This window comes from Sminthopsis crassicaudata, chromosome 1 (genome assembly GCF_048593235.1).
Source record: "Sminthopsis crassicaudata isolate SCR6 chromosome 1, ASM4859323v1, whole genome shotgun sequence".
Lineage (NCBI taxonomy): Eukaryota > Metazoa > Chordata > Mammalia > Dasyuromorphia > Dasyuridae > Sminthopsis > Sminthopsis crassicaudata.
Genome location: NC_133617.1, coordinates 606,934,313 through 606,960,144, shown reverse-complemented (window position 1 = coordinate 606,960,144; position 25,832 = coordinate 606,934,313). Strand labels below are relative to the sequence as shown.

The 25,832-nt window shown below is 35.6% G+C and overlaps 1 protein-coding gene across 1 annotated transcript; it reads right to left on the bottom strand.

Moving 5' to 3' along the window:
- Window positions 1-14,127: 14,127 nt before the first annotated feature.
- On the bottom strand, window positions 14,128-24,780 carry ESM1 (endothelial cell specific molecule 1). The gene is made up of 3 exons (XM_074282516.1): window positions 24,252-24,780; window positions 19,563-19,706; window positions 14,128-15,725 (listed from the first exon to the last, which is right to left on the bottom strand). The coding sequence occupies exons 1-3, from the start codon at window positions 24,553-24,555 to the stop codon at window positions 15,625-15,627; spliced, it is 549 nt and encodes a 182-aa protein (XP_074138617.1). The 5' UTR covers window positions 24,556-24,780; the 3' UTR covers window positions 14,128-15,624.
- Window positions 24,781-25,832: the final 1,052 nt, after the last annotated feature.

Sequence of the window (25,832 nt, the reverse complement as noted above, 5' to 3'; positions counted from 1 at the left end):
CACCCATACCTATTCTGAAGGACTTTAAAAATCCTATCCATACCCAGAGAAGGAACTGATCAAGTCTGAACATAGATTGAAGCATTCTCTGTCACTCTCTCTCACTTTATTTTTAACTTAATTTTTCTTGAGAGTTTTTATTTTCATTAGGGTAGGAGATCTATGTTTTCTTTCACAACTTGATTTTTATGGAAATGTTTTGCAAAACTTCACATGTGGTCTCTTAATTATGGGTGGAAATAAGGGAGAGAACCTAAAACTCAAAAATCTTAAAAACAAATGTTTAAAAAAAATGTTTTTGAATGTAACTGGGGGAAAATATTAAATAAATAAATAGATAAAAACTCAAAAAGGGGTGGAGGTGGGTGGGACAGGAACTTTCCAGCTTTCGATCTAGATCTACATTAGAGGATATGTGTAGGAAGATTCAGAATTTCAGGAATCAAGATTCTGTCATCTAAAAAGGGACTAGAATGCTTCTAAACATCTTCCAAATCTGACTTATATGATTTCGGTATGATATAAAATATAGATATATGCATAACTAGATAGATAATAGTCTAGTGTTCCAGGAACCTGCTCATTTTTGTATGACCAACATTTTTATCAGTGACCAAAATGAAGGTATGGATGACAATACTTATCAGATTTGTGGGCATAGGCAAGCATAGAGAATGAAAAAGATAAGATGAGCTGGCACACCAAACCCACATTATTTGCATACTTATATTTGAGGATGGGATGAAGATGGAAAGAATAGGAAATATTGAAATACAGAATCAGGTCACAATATGGTTTTGACAAACTAGAATAATGGGACAAATTTAATTGTAATAAGATAAAATCTTATACTTAAGAGTCAAAAATCAGCTATTCAAATACTGGTAGGTGTGATTAGACAACATAATAACCAGACAAGAATAATGAGACAAATGTAGGTAAGGTATAATTAGACTAAGCTTCTTAATTCTTCCACTTGTGATCCCTTTTTGCCTAAATTTTTACACAAGCCCCGTGTATATAGAATAGGCATACAAATCAAACATTTGCTGATAATAAATCATAATTTTACAGTCTCTACATTCAATTATGTGACTCCATATGAGATTGTGAGTTTAAAAAGTTTGAACTAAACAAAAGTTTCCATTAAAATTTTTTTGAAAAAATTAAAAAAATAAAACATGAAGTTTTTAGTGGACTAGTAGCTCAATACCAGCAACAACATGGTTATAAAAGTTTCAATATATGGATGATACAAAAAAATTAATTTGTAGAGCCATCTAAATATTTAAATAATCAGAATAAGTGAAGTGATCAGAGTAAATCTACCCTCCCATAGTAAGAAATGGAATCTAAATACCTTAATTGTGATGTGTCAGCAGGAGCAAGCTGATAAAAAGTCTTACAACCAGCATGGGGGAAGGAGGGAGAGAAATGTATGCCCAGAACCTTTCTAAATGTAATTATCCCAATTAACATTTTCTCTATCACTTTCTTAAATCTAAATAATCCACAGAATAGATTAAGCCCTGATTTCTAGTATTTACTATTTCTGAGATATAAAGGTATATGCAGGAAAGTTAGCCAGTTCTTATGGTCATTTTCAAGCTGGTTCCAGCATATCCTTGTGTATTAAAAGTATCATCTTTGTGTGCTAATAGCATCATCATTATACATGAAGAATAGCTTATACAGGAAGGAGATTTTCCATGGTATTTATCTTCCAAATATGTGTAATAAGGTTGGGGAGGATGGAACTCATGAAAAACAGCCTTGGGGGAGTAGCTAGGTGGTGCAGTAGAGAGAATGCCAGCCCTGGAGTCAGGTGGACCTGGGCTTGAAACCAATCTTAGACACTTCCTAGCTGTGTGACACTGGATAAGTCACTTAACCCTAAATTGCTTCAGAAAAAAAGAAATATCACCTTAGAGCAGGGAAATAATTTCTAACTAACATTATCAGGTGACTCAAAAGTATTTCCAGTTCCTTTTCTATTTTATGTTCTATTCATAGAAAACTTTGGCTGATTTCCATAAATGTCACATTGTTTATGTGGAAGAAGGATATGCTCTGCTTTTGCAGAAAAACAAACAAGTTTTTAATTCATAAAAATAAACTCCCACAGAATAACAAACATATACCACCTTATCAAGCATCAGGTGTTTAGTTACAAAAGGAAGACAAATGAATATCTCAAAAACATAAATAAGAAGCAAATATCCCATCAGTGAACCAATATTCAATCTGTTTTCACTTAACTTTCATTAAGTTCCTACTACATATCAGGTCCTGTTTTGAATGCGGGAGATACAAAGATGAAAACAAAGGCCATCCTTTAATTATTTCATACCCTACTTTATCGGTGGCTCAGTCTCAAACGTTTAAGACAAAGAACAAACCCTTTAATTTAAATCCTTTAAATTTAACCATTAAAAATCTTTAAAAGTTGGGGAGGACCATAAAAAGCTTTAATTTTGTGAATTATAAAGATATTTACTACATTCAAAATTTAACTTTTTAAAAGTATGTATTTATTGATTCAGTTTAAACTAACATTAATAAACCTATAATATGTTAGTGCAAATAGCTTTAAAATAAAAAATAACTTTTGCAAAGGAAAAAATAGTGAGAAGTGGCATGATTCTACATACTTTTGCAAATCTCTCTAATGTCTGACTTAATAGAAGGCAGCTGGTTCTCATACCTGCTTCTGCATTCAATCTGTTGTGATATGTTGTTTTAGTTGAAATATATAAAGGAAATCCAACCCCACATAGATAAATAGTTGGGGAAAGAAGAAGTATTTTAATAGGCAAATAATGTCTTAGTATTATTACGAACATTCTTTTGACCTCATATACCCCTTGAAAGGGTCTCAGCAACTGCCAAGGGTCTACAGGAAGGAAGGGAAAAGAGAAAGAAAGAAGAAAGGAAGGAAGGAAAAGGGGGAAGGGAAGGATGAAAGAAGAAATTTGAAGGGAGATAATATCTGGAAATCCCTAGCTCTATTTAAGGCTCAGTTCAAGTGCCACCTTTACACAAGGTCTTTCCTGATCCCCCTTCAATTTTTTGTATGTGTTCTATATTTACTTATTTTTGTACATGCACTTCCCCTTTATAGCAAAATATAGGATTCTTGGGGATGATTCTTGGTGGTCTCATTAGCTCCTTTGGATTCGATTATCATCTTTAATTTCATGATTCCCAATTCTATTTATTCAGCCATAATCTCTCTCATTACCTTCAGTCTTGTATTTCCAATTGGTTTTTGGATATCTTGAACTGGCAGTCTTGTAGACATATTAAAGTCACCATCTTCAAAACTATATTCATTGTCTTTCATCCTAAACTCTACCCTCTTGCTAAATTCCTTATCACTGTGGAGAATACCAATATTATTTGTCATCCAGGCTTGCAATTTAGGTATGAAGCTAAGAAGACTGGAAAGGTAAGGAGGATTCAGGTGAAGACGTTAGATTCTCCTATCCAATCTGTTTCCAAGAACTCTTGGTCTTACCTTTGTAATATATCTCGATTATGCCCAAGATTCTCTTCTGACACTGCCACCTATTAATGTAGCCTCCATCACTTTATTTGGATGCTATGTGCTGCTGGTTGGTCTCCCTGCCTTATATCTCTTACTATTCCAGTCTATCTCCTACTTAGCTATCAAAGTGATCTTCCTAAAATACAAGTCTGAATATGTCATTTTCCAAGTCAATAAACTCCACTCTCTATTACCTCCAAGATTAAATATAAAATATTCTAGCTTTCAAAACTCTACATAACCTGAATCCTTCCTACCTTTCCAGTCTTCTTATTCTGTATTCTTTTCCAGACACTGTATAAACCAGTGACATTTACCTCCTTGCTGTTTCTCACACAACACACTCTATCTCCATCTATCCCCACATGCTTTTTGGCTGGAATGTTCTTCTTCCTCATCTTTTACTACTTGGTTTTCTCAGCTTCCTTCAAATCCCAACAAAAATTTCATCTTCTGCAATTCCCCTTAATTCTTAATTCCCCTTAATTCTAGTGCCTTCCCTCTGAAATTATCTCCAATTTATCCTGGATATATCTTGTTTGTACATAACTGTTTGCATGGTATCTCTTTCATTAAACAATGAACTCTTAAAGTATAGGTTGTTTTTCCCTTGTTTCTCAAACACAGAGTTGGTTTTTAATACTTTCTTGTTGACTTGACTTCAAAAATATGCTTTATATCCAATGTGATTAAAGTGTGCTTTTATGATAAAGAATAAAAATATGTTAAAAATATTGTGGACTTAACACCAAATAATGTAAACCAAGTTATTGTAACAAAACACAGATATATCACATACATTTTTGAAGTCATAAATTTAGTTATTTTATGATAAACTGCCCCAGTTTATTTTTACACCATGATAGAGTCAGTCTATGAGCTTCATAAGAAAGTCATGATCAACACTTTAGTAAGTTTCACATCAATGTCATTATAAAAATTGCATCCAGCTTGATCATCTACCTTAAATACCAGGTTTGGCATTTTCTTAAGAAAGTTAAGACATTAAGTAAATGGAGATGATGTTGGATGGATAGGGTGTAGTGGGAAGAAAGACACAGCATTCTATATAGAACAAATAATATGAATGAAGATATTAAAAGAAGTACAGAACATTCTGGGTTCAGTGAATCCAAGCATTTGGCTCAAGGGGTAGGTTTGTTACAGAGATCAAGATGGAGAAGAGTCAGATTATCTAAGACTTTAAATGTGAAGCTAAGGAATTTAAACTTTATGCTGTAGGCAGTGAGGAACCACTGATGGTTTTTGGACAGATAATGAAGACATCCAAAATGGCATTTGAAAAAAAAATTAATCTAGGTAATCAAAAATTATGTTTTATGTTTTCATTATATTTCTTTACAGCCTGTCTCAGCTTTGAAGATATAAACTTCTTAAAGGAATGCTCTATTTCCTTGTACCATCCAAGAGTCTTACTATTATACTCTGTACACAGTGGATTTTCAATAAATATGACAAAATATCTCCCATAAAATATAGTCTAAAGATTCTCAACTGGGCTATAAGAACAAATATAAAATTCTCTCTTTGGCTTTCAAAGCCCTACACAACCTGAATCCTTTCTACCTTTTCAATTTTATACTATATTGTCCTCTAAATACTCTATGAACCAATGATACCTCCATACTATTTCTTTTTTTGTTATTTGTTTGTTTTATAGAATTTTCTAAAGCTAGTCATTTTATGAACATGTGATTCAAGCTTCATCGTTTTATTTGTTTTATTTATTTATAGTCTTGTTGGAAAAATGGAGGGCAACATCCCTTCACAAACTCTTTCAAATCTGTATAATTGCTATGTTCAGTTCCTTTTTTGAAGCCTTTAGAGTTAAAAAGTGAGAAAGTTAACCATAACTGTTGATTTCCTAAGTTATTATCAAACCAAGAACTCTAATGATGCCGAGACAAGCCTGAGTTCCTGAAACTTGCCGACATTCCTTGAATTTCCTTTGAGGAGGGAAAAGCCTTTAACACATTATATAAGAAAGGTATGAGGGGAAGCTCCCAAGGAAGCCAGCCAAATCCCAAAATAAAAAGCAGGAATAGAAACCTAAAAATAACAGGCAGGGAAGTGTGACTGACACATCTGGAGGGCTCACTTGCATTCCCTTCTAGCATTGTATCCTTTTTTTTTTCAGGAGCAGACAAATATTGTTTGGGGATTTAAATAGAATTCCATTATTTCTTCTTTAAAAATAGATGGCTCTCCTACAAAATTATGGAGTTTTCAAATAATGTTCAGTGGAATGAGTGAAAGCATTCAATTTGTGATTTTTAGAAATCCTTGGTTTTTCAAGGGAAACAAGTGAGCCCATTTTAATTTGTCTAATTGCCCATTAATTTTTAAAACAATAAGTAAAATATTTAAAATATATCAGAACTTTCCAGGCATGATGGTGGATACTTGAAATTCTTGCTACTGAGGAGGCTGAGATTGATGGATTACTTGGGCTCAGAAATTCTTAGCTGCAATAGGGCTTAAAGTCAGTTGAGTGTCTACACTAAGTTCAGCACCACTATAGTGAGTGCTTGGGACAGGGAGGAGGAGTGCACCAAGATGCCTAAGAAGAGAGAAAACAGCCAAGCCATAAACAGAGTAGCTGTGCTTATCAGTGGTGGAGTAGCTATTGCCTTTTCAATATGAATGAGATTGTAAGATTAAGTCAACAGAAAGAGAGAGACAGAAACAGAGACAGAAACAAATAGAAACAGAGACAGAGAGAGGGAGGGAAAAAGGGAAGAGGGGGAGAAGAAGAAGGAGGAGGAAAAGAAATACCAGTAATTCTTCAAGTCATGGACTAACATAAACAGTGATTCTCAAATACAATAAATAGGATTGCTTTTTATTTGCTTGAAGATCATCAGAAATGTAGCATTAGGAACATGAAAACTGATACTTGATAGATATATGTATGTATGTATTTGTGTATTTCTACAATATGATGTGCTTTATTTTGTCTTTCTGAATAACTTTGTTTTACCCCTAAAGATTTAAATTGGATACAAATGGAGATTCTGAAGATTTTGCCCCTAAAGATTTAAATTGGATACAAGTGGAGATTCTGAAGATACGCATGGTGTATCTGGCACCTTTTGTCCTAACTACATTTTAGTTGAGAATACAGTTTCTTTTTTTGTATCTTAATCATCGATCAGCTTAAGAGAGCAGAATCCTTTGACCTTATGATGTAAAAGAAAGTTTGATAGATAAAAGGAAAATAGTAATCTTATGCAAGGAACTAAGGAGATGTCTGTCAGTCCTGCAGTTGGTTAAATAATCACTTCCAACTGCTTAATTCCTGTTTTCTGCAGACACAACAAAAACAGGAAATATTTACCAGCCTCACAGGTGTCAGGAAATGCTTTCATAACACTAGAGACCTAAACTATCCATTGAAACAGATAATGAGTCTGGAAATGGATGTTTGAAGTATATTTTGATGTAAAATGTTCACTTAAGCACATAGACCTTTATGGAGACTTACAAAACCTCAAAGAATTTGTATTTATGCAGTAAAATAAGTCAGATATTTCTTCAGAAAATATGGTATGGCTTGTTCTAACACATTAGCAGCCCCCCTGGCATTTTCTATAAAGTTAAAGGTCTTTGTTTATTTCCAGAAATATTATTTGCATCTATATAGATTTAGAAAAACTTAAAATTAGAAGAGACTTAGAAGTAAGCTATTGTATATTTTGAACTGGATACACAGGCATGTGGCGTATTATTTGCACAGAGAAAGAATATTAAAACTATTGTAATGAGGGATTCTCCCCATATTCATCATAATTCTGAGGGAGGAAGGATAGACAACTGTAGTTTCTTCTCTTCCCACCCTTCTCCAAGGAAGACTTGAATTCTTGCCAGGAAGGGAAGCAGGAGGTTAGATTCAAAAGCCTGACCACTCTGCTCTCCTTAAAGAGAGGGGAAATTGGATTAGAAATATATCTTTCTACTCTTTTAAATATTAGTAATCTAGGGGATGTGGTTTTGAAGACCATAAGCTTTAGATTCAAGGTTTGATTTCTTTCCTAACAGTTCCATGATGAACACAAATACTAAGTAGCAAAGAAGCCCACTTATTTGATAGCAGAACAGAAATCAGAGAAAATAGACAAAGGAAAATATGTAGACAAGAAAATATAATAAGGGAGATTTCCCATTAGGAGCTAGATAAATTCAGCTCAACTAAGAAACAGAGTCCTAGATCTCACCCAAAGGGAAATACTCCAAACTAGCTTTAAAAAAAGTGGGGGAGGAGGGGACATGATGTAGGTAGCTCATCTCATGTTGGCTTTTCCCTAGAAGCTTATACTCCATTCAGCAACTTAAAGAGGAGTTTGCTGTGCTCTACCTTAACTCTTGAAACTGGAAGCCAGAGATTGAATAATTTATTTTTTTCCCTAATTACATGTAAAGACAATTTTAACATTTTTTTTTTACTTTTGAGTTCCAAAATTTTTCCCTCCCTAAGATGGTAAGCAATTTGATATGATTACATATGCTAGGTCATGTAAGATGTTCTTATAAAAAATCATATTTAATTGGAAGCCAAATAGTGAAGGGAATTACAGAGACTCTTTCTAACTCTTGTTAAGTCTGCCCCAATCCTTATACAAGTGTAGCTCATTGATTTCTACCAGTGAGAAGAGGGTCTCATATCAATGGGTTTTGAGACTTGAATTACACAATATGAGCATAAAAGTCTATGTTCTTAAGACATTACCCAAGTAGAGAAACTTTGGTTTTGACAATTCTGTCACCCAGATTTAATGGATTCATGAATGAATAAATGGAAACAAATTTATTAAACATTTGCTCTGTACCAAGTGCTGTATTAATCACTAGGGATACAAATAGAAAAAGATCTCTCAGATCTCATGCTTTATTTGGAAAAGACAACACAAAGAGAAAAGTTCAGTTGCAGGTTAAATGACAATGACCAGATGTAATAAGGGTGTGGTAATAAAGTGGATGGCAAAGCAAGGTATCTGCTAAACAGAGGTGAATCCTGGAGGGGAACAGCCTGCTACAATTGTGAAGGAGGAGTAGACTCAAGGGTTAAAGTGGAGTGGAAGTTCTCATGAAGATGAGTTTATATTTGGGCAATAATTGGTAAGGAAGGGAAGAGTAGGGGGGGAAAACATTGAATTAGACCTGGAATAGACTGAGGCAGAGAAAGTGGAAGGTGGTTCCATTTAATACCAGATGTGAATGGTGTCTTCCAGGTACCCTCCATAGAATGTAAAGGAGAAAGCAATAGAAGATCCTCAGTGTTTGACTGCAAGTGTAAAGAGTATGATTAACCAGGGGCAACTGGTTAGTATAGTGGATAGAGCACCAGCTCTGAAATCAGGAGGACCCGAGTTCAGATCTGACCTCAGACACTTAACACTTACTGGCTGTGTGACCCTGGGCAAGTCATTTAACCCCAATTTCCACAGCAAAAAAAAAAAAAAAAAGAGAGAGAGAGAGAGAGAGAGAGAGAGAGTATGATTAATCTCATGCTCTCAAGCATATAGTTCTCTATTAGACAATGTACAAAAGCAAGAAAAACACTCTTGGTCCAAATTTGTGTGTGTCTATATATATGATAGAATGTTGCTGGATCACTAAACGTCTTTATTCTTGATCTTTTACGGTCAAGGGGATTAAATCTAGCAATCTCCACACACATCTTCCTCCCTCCAACGCCATGAAAGAGACAGAGACAGTGTCTCTATTTCCTCTTCCTCCTCCTACCTCTCCCACACACGTCACTTCCCCCTCTTTGTCCCCACCAATCAAGTCAGCACAGAATAGCTGGGGGGGGGGGGGGTCAACTTTCAAACAAGTTAATAGGGAACCGTCCTATTGGCAATTAGTCTCACGTGCTCCATTATCCAAGTGCATTTGCTTAGTTCTAGCCCTTTACAGAATGTGGCTTCCTCAACATTTAGAAATCTAATGAATTCATAGGACTTAGTGAAGTGAATTTCATTCATAGTTATTCAAAAAAGTCATGAGAGTTCCTAGCTAGATTATCTTCTAACCTACATCTCTCCATCTTGTCCTCAAGGATAGAAAAAAAAGTTCCAATGTTTTGTGAAAATCCAATTGTACAGTGTTGATAGCATTCCCCTTATCTATCTTCTGTACAATTACCCATTCAAAAAGGAAGTGGTATTCATCTGCTGTGACAACTGTACTGTTCTCAGACTTGCATTCATACTCACAGCCTTGATGACCAATCTTTAAAAAAACAAAAAAAAAAAAAAACAAAAAAAACAAAAAAAAACTCTGATTGAGATTACTTGTTTCTTATTCTGTCAATAAAGTCATCTGCAAATCTTATATACTTGACAGTAACTTTATTAGCAAATGACGTGGTGATCATTGCATCAAGCCTGGGAACATTGCAACACCTTCTGGATGAGGTCCATAATCACTCAAAAGACTTTTATTTAACCATCTAAATGGGAAAAAACCTAAGCAGATGAAGAACATCCAATTTTTAGATCATGATAGTTTGAGATATACATACTCTATAGAATTCATGCATTAGTATTTATATAAATATGTGTATACATTATATATTATATATAAATATACATATACATACATATATATGTGTGTATGTGTGTATATATATATATGTATATATATAAAAGAGGGTGAGTTGTTCTTCATTCTCTAGCAGAACCAAAATGATATTAGAGTCAAGTTACAGTGTGTTTGACTGACTGATTAGACCAATATGAGCTTCAAATTCTTTACCACAGATCAAGCACAACTAGTCCATGTGAACATTTGAGATGGATTCTCTAACTGAGCATCTTGCATTTCTATTGAACTACTGCTTCACTCATAGAGCACAGCACCTTCTCTGATGAGAGCACACTATGCTGTACAGGACTGTGCCATTATTCCCTGTGTCATCCAATCAATTCTAAAGATCTTGAGAATGTCTTTGCATTGCTTTTTCTAACCACCACTTGAACACTTGCCCTGTGTGAGCTCTCCATAAAATAGTCTTTTTGGCAAGCATACATTTGGCATCCAAACAATATAGTCAGAATAATAAAGTTGTGCTCTCTGTAGTAGATTGTGAATGCTTGGCAGTTTAGTTCAAGAAAGAACCTTAGTGCCTGGTATTTTAACCTGCCAAGTGATATTCAGAATCTTCCTAAAATAATACATAGACACACACATATATAGCATACATATGTAATAGTTAATAAAAACATACATATATAGTAAATGAATGCAAATCTGAAAATAGGTCATATGTCATATCAGGTTAACTATATATTAACATATACAATATATGTAATAGATATACATGTGTAAAAGGTATTTGTAACAATGAGGTGAAAAGAACCTCTCTTCTCTACCTTGACCTTCTCTCATCCTCATTAATTCCTCACATCATATCAGAACCAGAATAATCTTCCTGATACAAAGATCATCTCAGTGTTAAAAATCTTCAATCCCAGCATTTAAAGGCTTCAAAAAAGAATCATTAAGAATCAAAATGAAACAAAAAGAATGAAAAAAACGAAAAAGTAGAACTTCAGGTCAAGAGAAATCTAGCCTTGACCATTAGCTAACTAATAATAAAATAATTACTTTAATCAAGATATTTTCCTTAACCAAGTCAGATGACCATGCCATTCACTTCTTGAACAAATCTATTGGCTCCCAATTGCCTTTAGAATAAAATATAAACTCATCTGTTTAGCTTTTAAAGTCTTTTTTACTTTCTAGCCTCACTGGACATTATTCCTCCTGTTTTTGATCCAGTAAAACTGGCTACCTCTCTGATTGCCACACAGAACTCCTTCTCCATTATTGGTGCCTTTGCACCAGTGGTGCACCAATGATGATCCTCCATGTCTAGAATATCCTTGTTGTCTTCCCCATTCAAATGTAAGCTTTTTACAAGTGGGAATTTGTATCCTTGTATCTTTTGTATCCCTAGCACCTAGGACAGTGCCTTGCATAAGGTTAATAAACAGACCCAACAGTTTGGATTCAACAGATCCACTGTCTTGATGGCTAAAGTGGCATGACTTTAACCTGGTTTGTTGTAGAAAAACTTATTTGTTAAAATATTTATTACTAATGAGCTAAAGTATATATTATTTAACAAAAATATGTTATGAAATATTTTGTATCTATCTCATAATAAACTTGTTATGTAATCTCCATTTTACTAATAAGGAAATTAAGGCTAAGGAAGAGACTTGCCCAAGAACATAGATAATAAGCAGCAGAGTCAAGTCTTTTAAATTCCAAGTCTGATGCTCTTTCTTTTGTTTAAATCAGGTTTAAGTGATTTGGCCAGGGTTACACAGTCCTCCTGACTCTAGGGCCAGTATTCTATCCATTGCAATCTCTAGTTGCCCCCCTGCCCATGCTCTCTCTACTAGAATTATGCTTAGAGTACTAATCTAAATATATGAAGGGGTCAAGAATGTTAAAGATGGGCTTAGTTTTGTCAATTTTTCATTGTACTGAATACACACACACACACACACACACACACACACACACACACTCATACCTATAAGCATTTTGTAAGCGTATCAATTCAGTGCTGTGCATTGGAAAGAATGCTAGACTGGCAGAGAAAATGGGTTCAAATATGGATTCTGCCTCTCATCACCTCTATAATCTCTCTCTGTGACCTTTAAGGGTCCTTCCAGATTTATAGTCATAGACAGAACTGGAAGGGACCCTAAATGGAGTTCCCTTATTCTACAGATGTGAAAATAGAGAGAGTGAGTTGCTCAGTCACACAGTTAGCAAATGTCTGTGGTGAGATTTGAACCAGTCTTCCTGACTGTAGATCCAAATTCTATCACATGTCTCTGCGCTTTCTAAATATTGGTTTATTTGATCATCTCCCTTAGTTACTTTGTAAAATGCTAGAAAACAAACCATACCTGCTTTTTTACTGGGTGTCATCTCTCTGCCCCCATGTTCAGATTGTCCTCCTTCCTCTCCTCTAGCCAGAGTCCCCTGCTCCCTTCAAGATTCCTTCAAGCTTCTTTAAGAGACCTATACTGATTAAGTTTAGAAGAAATGCACATATTTAACCTATACTGGATTGCTTGTTGTCTTGTGAAGGAGGGGGAAGAGGAAGAAGAGAGAAAAATCTGTAGGAATGAATGTTGAAAATTATCTTTGCATGTAATTGGAAAAATGAAATACTATTAAGTGGAAAAAACAAACACAATAAAAACATTTTAAAACAAACAAACAAGAAAAGAAACCTTTCCTGTTTATTCTCACTGCTAGTACCTTTCTTCCAAGGTCACCTCCCATTTATATTATATATATCCTGTCTATATGTTGATAGGAACAGTGTTTTTATGTTTTATCTAAAATGCTTAGTATAATTCTAGGCATTTAGTAAGCACTTCATAAATGACTTTGACTGATTGATTGGCTGTTTCATGTGAGTGAAAGAAAATGGAACTTATCTAACTAATCCTTCAGGATCAGGGAAAACAAATAACCACTAAAAATGAGCAATATTGGCAGTGACAGAGAGGAAACCGTAGTCATTGCAAACATGTCTAGCTGCTGATTCATGGTAGGGACAGGAAAACCTATACATAGGTAAATGAGATTCATCGAATTTTGTTTTACTTCCCCATCCCTTTCAGGGCTGACAGAACTTACTTCCTAGGGAGTTCTCTGTGAAAAGGAACTAAAGATGTTGCTCAAGTCCCAGGCTGCCCTACTGGGTAAAGGGAGATTTTTTCTTTTTTAAGCAGGAATGTCAATGAGGAAAGTACTTTCAAATTATCAACTAGAATGGAAGCTAGAGAGAAACTAAAACTATCCAAATCAAGAATAACATTATTGTCATTGTGTTTGTTGATACTTTGCTTTCTAAAGGAACTAATGACATCATAGAGTGATGTTGAATTTTGCATGAATGGGATTAAGTCGGACAAAGGGGCACAAGATGGACAGTCTCACTCTCTCTTCTAGAATCATCAAATTCTAGGGACAGGACAAAAGTCTGGATGACTGGAAATGGCCTAAGATAAGGTTGGATGAACTTGGATCTTTGATGACTGACAAAAATCTAAGCATTCTACAGTGCCTACTTCACTGTGCCTTCATGGCAGTTGGAACAAATTGTTGGAATGAGGGGAGTGAATGTATACAGCAAGTCATTCCATGAGAAGGGGAGCATTAACAATTAGAAGGCTCAGAAAAGCTTTTCGGGAATAGTAGCTACACTGAGCCTTCAGGGCAGAGAGCACAAGAAACACTTGACTCATTGGTTTGGCTGTAATATAGAGAGGACAAGGAAAACTTGGCTAAAAAGAGATTGTCAAGGTCTTTATAAATGTCAGAAACATGTATATTAGCCTACAAGGAATGAAACTTACTCAATAGGGAGTGACATGGTCTGACCTATGTTTCAGATATTTTAACTTAACAGTTTGTAGAGGCTGAATAAGAAATCTATAGGTCCACTTCAATATTGTAATAGTCCTGATGAGAGGTAAGAGTACCAGACTGAATAGTACAACACCAAATCAAGAGCAGACCCACAATAATAGCAGTTGGTTTTTATTGAACAATAATAAACATATCCTTTTAAAAAGAAAAATCAAACAGCTTATTAGGTTTACATTCAAAGACCCCACCTGTCATTCACAACTCTGGCAAAACTTAGAGCCTACAATTTATGTAAATAAACTATGTAAATAGTAAAATCATTTTTAAATAATAATAATAATAACAACAACAATAATAATAATAACTCAATTCTTAACTCAAAATAAAATAGATTGTAAATGTTCCTGGCCAGCATCTCATATAGTGGTGTTGCTTATGCCAGGATCATTATAAATGTACCCCAATTTCCACCATATATCCCCGTTTTCCAGGTTTTAAAAAAGAGGCATCAAATCTCTCAAAGTTGAAAAGTCATAATATCAGCTACTGGTTTAAAATTAGCCTTCCTTTTACTGCCTTACTCAAGGAGTCATTTGCAATTGTGAAGTTGAATGACATTTCAGTCACAGTACATTTTGGGGGGAAACCTAACAAAAAATAATTGTCATGTGGCTGAAGTGTTTGAGGTTGCACTTATGCTTATAACTTCTATAATTGCCATCAAGCTAGTGGGCTACTCATATTTGGAAAGTTCAATCTGCCTTTAGCAGCTCTCTCAACTCTCTCATTAGCATCTCATTACCATGCCATGATCACCTCCTCAAGAAAGAGATAGATATGGGCATACAAGATGAATCATAGTAACATGTATCTTTATAAAAATATATAAATATTTACCCTTTACCCCCCAAACTAACAAAAATGTCTCTATATCTTTTCTCTGAGGTGGAAAGTAATTTTTAAAATAATTTCTAAAATCCTTCTGCAAGTCATCTGAGTCTATAGATATCATAAGTAGTCCTCAGTGTTACCCATATCTACACAATCTTCATATAGGCAGCAAACATCCATCTCACGTATTTCCATTGGGTTTTCTCATTTAGATTTCCTTTAGTTTCTCTCAATGTGAAAGAAAGCACTCAATCCTATTACAACCATTACATTGAATTAAAAGGCATTACAAGAACCAAGGTTGGCATATATCTCTTATCCTATATCCCACCCCTTCCCAGTCTTCCCATTCCTCATTGTTGGGACTTTGGTGTCAGTATCCATCCCAATCACAGGACAGGCTGGGAATTTTAACTCTGGATGTCTTCTCTTTGGCCACCCCATCTGAATACTGGTATTATTTAAGTATCTTTTCTTTTAGTTCTTCATTATTGCTATATATGTAATGGATCCAGAATATGTCTAATGTTCAAATACTTATCAAGACAAATATCTAAAAGTTTCCAGCCATATGCATTTGATAGAATTTAAGTAATCTTCCCCTTCCCTCCCCCCACTGGAATCACACTGGATCACATTTGGTCTCCAGAAATCAGGTTTTCCTATTGAATAAGCTAGCTTGCTCTTGAAATGTGTGACTGTGCATTGAACAATCTTCAAGGGGAGTACTCATTTGGCTGTCCATCGAACCACACCCAATATCAGCGGGGTTTTAGCCATTTTGTTACCGGAGGATGAGCTGCATTGTTTTTCACAAATTGTTCTTTGACTGCATTGCCATCTCCAGAAGCCATGTCATGATCTGTAAGGTCAAGAACAAAAATCAGATCCAGCTGTCTTTGTTACTTCCAAAAATCTCAGAGACTTTCGAGAAAATTATCACTTTGTATTTGAAATCCTTAATTTCGGGAAAACATTTTCTTATCAACCATGTTATAATAATTGCTGGAACAAAGTACTTTATAACTCTCTGAGAGTAAAAACTAGTTTGTTATTTACATTTGTATCATCAGAAACTAGCACAATGTCTAGCTCATAATAAGAGCTACATAAATGATCAATAATTGATGATCTTGGTCCTTGCAACAATCCTCTGAGGAAGGTGCTTTTTTTAACAGATGAGGAAAATGACACTGCAAGAGAGATTGGATGATTTGCCCATGATTGTATTTGGCTAGTGTCTGAGATGAGATTTGAAGTCGGGTCTTTCTGTTACCAAGTCTAGAAACCTACTGCTGCTCCTGCTTTCTGGGCATCTATCTATAGATCTAGAAGCCTAGCTTTCATGGTATCTTCCTAAAAGGCCCATTGTAAGCTAAAGTTTTCCATAGATGCTAAATTTTTGTGTTAAAGGGAATTCAGAAGTAGAGAAACCCCTGTTTCTAGTAAGGACCAGACTAGTTGATTCTCAAGATCCCATGTGGTCCTAAGAAGCTCGGAAGTTTGATGGCAGTATATGTATTTTAAGACTAGTTATGTATTAACCTCTTATGTATTTTAAAGCTAGTTTAGAAACTAAAGAGTCATTTCTCCATATTCTTTAGCTCATATACCTTAAGCTTATGGAATATCTACAATCCTTAGACCATTCAGGCAGCTGTTTAAGTTCCTAGAGATATTATTCATTGTATCTGGCTTTGAGTTAAGAGTCAGAAAGACCTGGAATCAAATCTTGCCTCATTTATCTACTACTTATGTCACCTTGAACAAGTCACCTAAACTTATAAGGCCTGAGTTTCTTCATATACAAAAACAAGGAGAAAAAAAAGAATATGTAGTGTATCACTCCATGGTATGATTCCTGAGAATGAGCTCACATGAGATTTCCAGAAATTCCTGCTCACAATCAAAAATATATAAAGCAGGTTTCCCGGGCATATATGAACAATGACCTTTCTTGTCCCTTTGGCCAATCAAGGGAAATGCACAGTGGGAAAAGAAGGGGGAATAAGGCAAAGAGTTCAGAAGTCTTTTATTTCACTCATACTTGGTCTCCAACCCCAAAATTAATTTGAACATAAGAGATGAAGGTGGAACTAAAGGTCTTTGTGTAACCTGACAAAAAATGAAGAGAAGGGAACAAAATTTAGGGAAAACAGCTGCTTTTCATTTCCTATGGAGAACTGAACATTAGGAAATGGTGTCTGTGGTACAACATGAAGGATGTAAGTTAGACATACAGAAGAATTTCCTGTCGTTGAGGACTGTTAAACTCTAGAGCAGACTAAATTGGGAGGCTGTGAAATCTCTTTCTTTATACAATGACAAAAAGGACAGGGGAATAGGATTAGATCTTCATCTCAGTGTATCTTAATAGAGGGGAATAAGCAAGAGGATCTCTCATGATGCTTTCTGACCCCAGACTTTTATAAAAAACAAAGTAGAAAAGAAAGCTGAAAATGGTTAATAGGGGGAAATCTTATAAAATAGATTTTATTTATGATTTTTTGCTTTTATGCAGCCTTCATTTCCAGATATAACCTCCCACCAATCACCATCAATTAAACCCTCATTTTGTAAAACCAGTCCACATAGTGACTCTGACAATGTGTGTATCCACTTCTAAAATGAAAGAAGAAATGTGATCTCACTGAAGAGAACTCATATATGTGCCCAACTTTTGAATCTATATTGGAAGCAATATGGCCAACCAAAATATTTTCAAATTACATGAAACACTGACCATGCAGGTTTTATATATAGTGATGTTATATGAAATAATGTGAATAACTGAATCCATGATTTGAATTGTATATAATTTTCCATTACCATGCTCTGCCATAGAAAATATCTGTGTTTGAGGTAATAGGAACATTTACCAAATACAGTAACAAAACAACAAAAGCTAGCATCTATATAGCATTTTAAGTTTACAAAGCACTTTATACATATATATACTTACTTTGTAATTAATATAAAATATAAGGGATCAGAAAATCTAGACTGACAAAATTATCTAACATTTCAAAGAACAAATAGCTTGTTAGTGAATAGTAGTAGTTTTAGATAATATTATAAAAATGATTTGCTATCCATTTAAGAGAGACAATATGACATTATAGATAAAGCTAATGTGGGAGTCAGGAGGACCTGCCTGAGTTCAAGATTCACTTTGATATTGGTTCTGTGCCCCTAAGCAAGCTGTACCAATCTTAGTTCTACTAAGACAAACATTTCTAATTTTTTGGCTATCTGGTGAAACCCCTCTCAGAATAATAATTTATTTTTTCAAAAAAATTCATAATTAAAGGAAATGGTAAATTTAAGTTGAGTCAATAAAAATCAGAATGTATTTTTTTTCTTCTATCAAGTTTATGGACCCTCAAGTCCGTGAACCTCAGGGTGCCTACCCCAAATTAAGAACTCCTATTCTAAGCTGCCAATGAATTGTCCATCTGCATTGGCAATTAGTGTTCCTTCACTGAGTGTTCCCAATAGATGATATTAATTAATTACCTAACAATGACTAATTATCAATTGTTTAATATGTACTCAGTTTCGTACTCAAAGGTGAACATAACCCTGTCTGTGCCAGTAGATTGTGAGTTCTGGCGGTTTCCCCAATTAACTTAGAAACAATTTGGATGGGCTGGCTGCCATCAGAGAACTAGGCTGGCCAAAGCTCATTGCCAAGACAACAGAGTGGTAATTCTTCAGAAAGTCTGGATGCCAGGCCACAGCAACCTATGAGAGCTATGATTCTTGAACATGCACAAGGATGGAAATCAGTACTAGCAGAGGGAATACCTCTGCAGAAGTAATTTCAGGTTCTTAAAGACATACAATTAAAAAAACAATAAGCCTATGGCCAGGAATCTGCTGGAAACCATGAGAGATTGGCCAGTGCCTGGACTTGCCAAATAGATGAATACTTCTTTCAATAATATCACTCATTACTCAAACATTTCTTACTTCCATATCTATACATTTTCAGGAATATTGACTAAACCTGGCTATTTCAAGACAATAAATGAGCATCGAAGTGGTTTTTTTTTTTTATTTTGTTTTTTTGCTGAGGTAATTGGGGTTAAGTGACTTGCCCACGGTCACACAGCCAGGATGTGTTAAGTGTCTGAGGCCAGATTTGAACTTATGTCCTCCTAACTTCAGGGCTGTTGCTCTATTCACTGGGCTACCTAGCTGCCTCCCAAAGTCCTTTTAAAAAAAAAAGTTCACTTATAATGTACTGGCTTCAATATTTCATCATTGAAATTATTCTTTCTATGTGAGAACAGAAGGTGTGTAACTTTGGCTAGTGAATACCTAAAGGTGCTCACTGAGGAATTTATTGAACTTCCATATCTTAATTTTTAACTTCTTGCATCTGAGAAATGTACTAATTAGCTAAGAACCAGATCCATTCTCTTCGTGAAAAGGAAGAATTTTCCAAGAAATCCCTTAATGTTTAAACAATGTGCTTTAGTCTTACCAAAAAAAAATCTTTTTAAAAAAATAAATAACAAAAACTAGCCTGCATTCCCCTTAAGTTACATACATTCCCCTTGGGAATACATAGCAACCCCTTCTTTTTTTCTACTCATCTTCTTAAAATAAAATAAAAATTATTAATTAGTAAAAGTGATTTATAGATTCAGGACATCGTTATTCTAATTTTGTGAAACTGAAAGTCAGAACTTACCTGAAGAAGATATGAATCTCTTTTTGGAAAACTTTGATGGGAAAAAGGAAAATTTTATGCATTTTCCATTAACTTTGTCACATATGCCAGAAGAGCATGCGCAGGTCTGTATACATCCCATTCCAAAGGTACCATAAGGACAATCTTCAGGATTTAAAAAAAAAAAAAAAGTTTAGTGAAGGAGCTGATTATTTCTACTCTTTAGCTGTTATGTATGCAAAATGAAAATTAAAATTCAGACTTAAGTACTTTCCAAACAGATCAGAAATGCCAAACCTAATTAAGTGAAGGATTAATAATAATGGTGCAATGGAGAATTTCAATTCTTTCTTTTTTTAAAAATTAGGTAATTGGGCCTAGTAATTTCTATGGTTATTTCCAACTCTGATATCACATACATGGCCTCATTTGATCTTCACAGTAGACCTAAGAAGGTAAATGTTGCAATTATGATTTAGCCTCATTTTACATATGAAGAAACTGAGGCTAAGAAATGTAATTTGTCTTGCAGGATTCAGATACAGGTTTCTCAGACTCCAAGGCCAGTATTATATCCACTAAGTTAGGCTGTTTCCTTTAATTATTTCTGTCATAAAATTTAACAGAAGAAACATTGCTAATACATAGCCATTTTCTCCAGAGAGGGAAAAATTGCATTTTAGAGGTAGGAGGAACTTCAGAGAAAAAGATCCCATTTTACATTAGAAAAACTGAGGCCCCAGTGTCAGCTGGTAATAGAGATGGCACTAGACCCTATATTTCTTCAGTGTCAGTCCAATGGGATTTCTCTCTCTCTCTCTCTCTCTCTCTCTCTCTCTCTCTCTCTCTCTCTCTCTCTCTCTCTCTCTCTCTCTCTCTCTCACACACACACACACACACATACACACGTGTGCTCACGCGCACACCCTACTTTTTAAAATAAGTTAACTAAGTTTTTCTTTTTACAGATGAGGATGTCATATAGGTAATGAAGGGCAGAGCTGGGATTTGAACTTGGGTCTATGAATCTAAGTTCAGCTTTCTACTATATCACAATCTACTTTGCAATCAATTAGCAGATCAGAGGAACTTCAGACTCTGCATAGGGAACAGCAGATTCAGCTTGAAGGGGGAGAAAGAAAGCAAGAGTTCCATCCTCAGCTGTACCCCTCAAAGAGGCAGACAAAAATATTCTTCTCCTGATTCCACCACTACTAATCCTTTCTGAGTCGGGAATAGGCATATTTACAGGAGTTAATGTGGTACAGTGCATAGAGAGCCTGGCTCTCTATCCTGAGGTTAGGAAGAACTGAATTCAGATTCAATATCAGAAAAGAAACATACTTCTTGTGGGACCCTACGAATCACTAAATCCTCTTTGCCCAAGTTTCCCCATCTGTAAGATGAACTGGAAAAGGAAATGGGAAACCACTCCAGTGTCTTTGCCAAGAAAACCCAAAATGGAATCACAAAGATTAGGATATGATTGAATAACAACACTTGCCTTCTCTCAGAAAAGTGATGATCAAGCCCATTGGAAACCTGAAGTCCAACAAAAATACTACATAAGTTTCAAAGTTGCCTGCTAATTATTAAGGAGCTTACTCTTGCTTCAAGGACTTCACACTGAAATAAGGTGAAAAGAAACAAAAAATACTGTTGACTGGGAAATAAATGTAAGAATCTTGAATTGGGAGTGACACCGCCTGCTTTTAAATCCCATCTCTGTTGCTTAGTAGCAATTCCAATCATTCAGGCTCTTCATTTCATTTTCTATAAAGTGAAGGTGATGAAACTGACTAGATGGCATCTATAATTCTTTTCCAATTCAAATTCTATGATCATTGATTAAGTGTTTCAGTGTATTATTTACAAAGAGTAATCAGAACACTATAAAAAATCATTATTCTTGGACATTAATCAAAAAAATATATGGAGGGATGTAGAAAGGCTTGAAACACATGTTACGCAGACAACTTCAAGGGAGTCAGGCTATATATATATATATATATATATATATATATATATATATATATATATATATATATATATATATATATATACATAAGCAGAGGCAACCTAAAAGTTCAGCTGGATTCCCAGATAAACTTTTTTTTAGTCACCCACAAAACATAGCACAATGTTAGGCACATGATACATAGATTCAGTGACTACCCATTTAAATTTTGGCCATACATCACTAAACATCTGGATAACCAGAAACTTGGATAAACCACCAGTTTTTATCTGGATGTTTGGGGTCATTTAGACACAAGCAAACTTTAGCTAATTTGGACAGCTGAAAGACTTAGTTCTAACTCCAACAAAATGTAATAACTTTTAAAATGTCATCCTAATATGCTTTTTAAAAAAAGCTTTCCCCAACCAATGTTTCTTGCCAAAAGAGAAAAAAGTATCCAAAGTAAAATTTCTCTAGAATCTGAAAGATGCCTGAAAGAAGAATCCTAAAAATCTCTTTAGAATCAGCATCACTCAACAGTTATTACATCAATCCAGTGGAAGACCGCTTGATGCAAGAATTTGGAATCTTTGCAACTTGCCTCTTCACCCAGATGTGAGCATATAGTTAAAAAGACCTTTTCATGCCAGGAGAAAAGCAATCTACAGGCTATACTCACTATATTATAAGTATTATTGTGTTAACCACTTCCTCCCTAATTTCCTTGCAAGGAGCCTTGGTTTTTTTGGCTGATATGACCTGCTATTTACAGAAAATGCAATTCTATTAAAATAAAAGCTCTGTGTGTGTGTGGGGGGGTGTATGTGTGACACAGAGAGAGAAACAGAAAGACAGTAAGAATTTGCCAAATAAATGAGATATGTAAGATATTTCATCAAGTTCCATCATTCCTACTGTTTCACAGTGGCTGCCCTGGTAGATTATAACTACAATGACAACTGCAACAATAATAATATTTAGAATTTAAAACACACATTTCATAGTATTTGGCACTTTCAATGAGTGAGAAAGTTGTTAATTTCTAAATTATGTTTAAATATTGAGGAATTATTAGATAGGTTTAAACATCTCAATACTTAGATGGCTGCATTTTTAAAGGCATAATTTCATTACAAATGCAATAAAATGAAGAAAATACTAATATACCAAATGTTTTATTGTTTTCTTTTTTAAATTTGTAAAACATGATCACTTTTTAACTCTTTTCACCTACCATAAGTTGTTTTTCCTTACTGTCATAGTTCCTAAAGAAGAGAAAGCAGTTTCCTAATATGGTAAAGCTTTTTAAACAGGCATTGCTTTTTTTTTTTTATTAAAATTTGACTCAAAAATATTTTTAATTAAAATCACTCAAGTTTTAATAAATTTGCCCAACACTTCCATATGCTTTGCTTTTAATAAGCAGATTCAAGGGAACAGAGACTAAGTGTCCTACCAACTTCTAGAGCTGCTTTCCTTCAGATTTCATCTATCTGTTAGTTCTATATATATTTTTATATATATATTTATATTATTTATATGTATAAATATGTAATTATATATTATTAATATATTATTATATTATAATATATATTATATATTATGTATAATATATTTATATATATATAATTTAATATATATTAACATATATTATTAAATTATATATATATATATATATATATATAATATATATTGTTCTAAATGATCAGCTCTAGTCTAAAGGGAATTGAATTTTGTTCTGTTTATCAGAGAATCCCTTTGCAAGAGTTTGGAAGACTGATGGTATTCTCTTAAACTATTCTTAAATCCACTTGATTACTTCCCAAGGAATATTTTACCAGAACTTGTTATCACCCTACAATCTTTTCTGCTCAAAGAATTACCCATCAAGAAAGATCACTGTCTCTGGGGCAGATGCACACTAAATATCCAAGACAAAAGATGAACTAGCTTGTCTTTAATAGCTCTCCAAGAAAGATGTTGCAATCTTCCTTTCTTTGATGCTTTTCTCCGCTGGTCTTCCTAAACTGAAGTGATCTTGATTGCTGTAATTGCTGTGTGTGTGTGTGTGTGTGTGTGTGTGTGTGTGTGTGTGTGTGTGTGTGTGTGTGTGTGTGTTCAGTTTTGTCTTTGCCCACTGTTTCCAATGTCTTTTTGTCTACCTAAAGTCTACCTAAGACGATTCCTCCCCTTAGGTGTGTAAGCACCCCACCTGATTCTTTGTTCTAAAACAGTCCTTTAAGTATTGAAACTACTTTTAATAAAGTAGTTGAAAGGGTGCAGAGACAGGAACCACAGAACCTGAGTTTATATATCTCCGATATTTATTTACCCCTTGTGTGGCCTTCAGCTGTTCACTTAATAATGACGTCTAACATTTGTAAAGCACTGTACTAGATTATTTTATTTGATCCCCACAGTATTCCTACCAGGTAGGTGCTATTAGATTTATAATATTCCGTTAATCCTAATATACATACATACTATATATAAAATATCCAGTTGAAGAAACTGAGATTGAAATTTGCCCTGATCTCACAATTAGTAATTTTCTGAGAGTTAGGATTCGATCCCAGACCTTCCTGGTTCCAAGTCTATGCCATATAAATGCTTCCCCCGGGGCTCAGTTTTTCCACCTGCAAAATGCATCCGCTGGCGTGCATCAGTTTAAGACCTCCTTTGGGGTTAGAAGTGAGCAGAACCCTACACCTGATGCTTGGCCAATCGGGCAAAGCAAACCCCGTGTTTACCTTTGCAGATGCCATACTCTTCGCCAAAAGCATCCTCCTGGTTGGAAAAGTGGCAGTACAGCCCCGGGCCGCACTTGGCGCCGTCCATGCCCGACACTGTGCGGTAGCAAGTCTGCCCGAGTGATGCTGCGCACACACGGCAGCAGCCGCAGTCGTCCAGCACGGTTTGCTTGCACTGCTGGCTGCTTTTGCATTGGTTGGGGTCGCAGTGAGCGGGGCAGTCCACCGCGTACCTATTACTCCTGCCCGCCTCCAGGTGCGCAGGTCCCAGCAGAGTGATCAACAGCAGCCAGAGGCCCTTCATGGCTGATTCCCGGGCTGGCGCACAAGGAGGCTGGACTTGGGAGGCGAACGCTCAACTTAGAGCCCCGCGGTCCTGGCTGCGGGATACAGCCGTCAAGAATCCAAAGAAGTAGCTGAGCATCGGGCTACAAGGGGATGAGTTTTATACGCTGGGTTGCCCTCACGCTCCGCCGTCATCAATTTCCTCAATCCGGCTGAGTTGTCCTCCTGCCAACCTCTCTTGCTTTAGTTTATGAAATCCAGGATGAAGGTTGGATTAACACGCCGCTGCCATCCAGGAATTGAAAAGCCCGAGCTGATGTCATCTGTTATGTTTAGTTAGTTGTTTTGCATGAGGACTAAAAACCCTCTCACATCCGTCTCAAATGCTCAAGGACGTCTGCAAAGGGAGGGGGAGGGGGAAAACGGAGTTTGCATACCATCATTGAGGACAGGAACTGCTTTGACAGAGGGCACCTCACAGAGCGAAGCTTTGTCTTGCAGAAGGATCCCCAGAAGTCAGGAGGAGACTGGTATCCCAATGAATCACTGGGATCGAAAAAACTCCACTTAAAAAATAATACAGAGCTCTCAGTCCGTAAATCATTTGTTAAGCATCCCCTAAGTGCCAGGCACCGTGCTAAGCGCTGGAGATGTGCCTTGATCTCAAGGAGCTCACCGTCTGATAGAGCTCATTCAACATCAGTGAGGTCACTTGGAAGAAAAAAAAATGATTATATTGTACCTTTTCAATGCTCAGAAGAAAAAAGTTTGGTTAAGGTTTTTGCTTTTTGTTTTTTTCCTTTTCCCCCACACTGGGTTTTTTTTTCCCCCTTATCCAAAAAAGCTTATTTCCAAAGCAATTCATTCAGCATGTGTCTACCTATTTCTCTGGCTCTACTATTAGACGTTGCATTGCAGCTAGGATTGAACTTTAAAATCAATGCAAAAAAAAAAAAAAAAAAAAAAAAAAAAAAGCCACAAAAGAGGTAAAACCCCTGCTGGCGGCGTTTCTAGGTTACTGGATTCTGGAAAAAAACTTATCAGTTGGACTTCTACTGACCCAGAACTGCCTGGGGAGAAGACTAATCCATCACCAGCCCTGCCTGTCCAGTGACAAAACAGATTCAAAGACCTTCCCCTCACCTTAGGGCATCCGTCAGAGTCCTTACTCAGATATAGCGAGACCAGGCAGTTATCCCAAAAAAACAGAGGAGCCAGCGGGAAAATGGGAACACAGCTCCAGAGAGGGAAGTCCTGAGGAGGGGAAAACCTTGCGGGCCACAGAACAAACTTACA

Bases quoted from the DNA above. Each gene is read 5' to 3' on its own strand.
- ESM1 (XM_074282516.1), bottom strand. From the start codon at position 24,555: ATGAAGGGCCTCTGGCTGCTGTTGATCACTCTGCTGGGACCTGCGCAC. The intron at 19,707-24,251 runs GTAAACACGGGG...TAAATCCTGAAG, and splicing joins AGAGTATGGCATCTGCAAAG to ATTGTCCTTATGGTACCTTT. The intron at 15,726-19,562 runs GTAAGTTCTGAC...TTGACCTTACAG, and splicing joins GAGATTCATATCTTCTTCAG to ATCATGACATGGCTTCTGGA.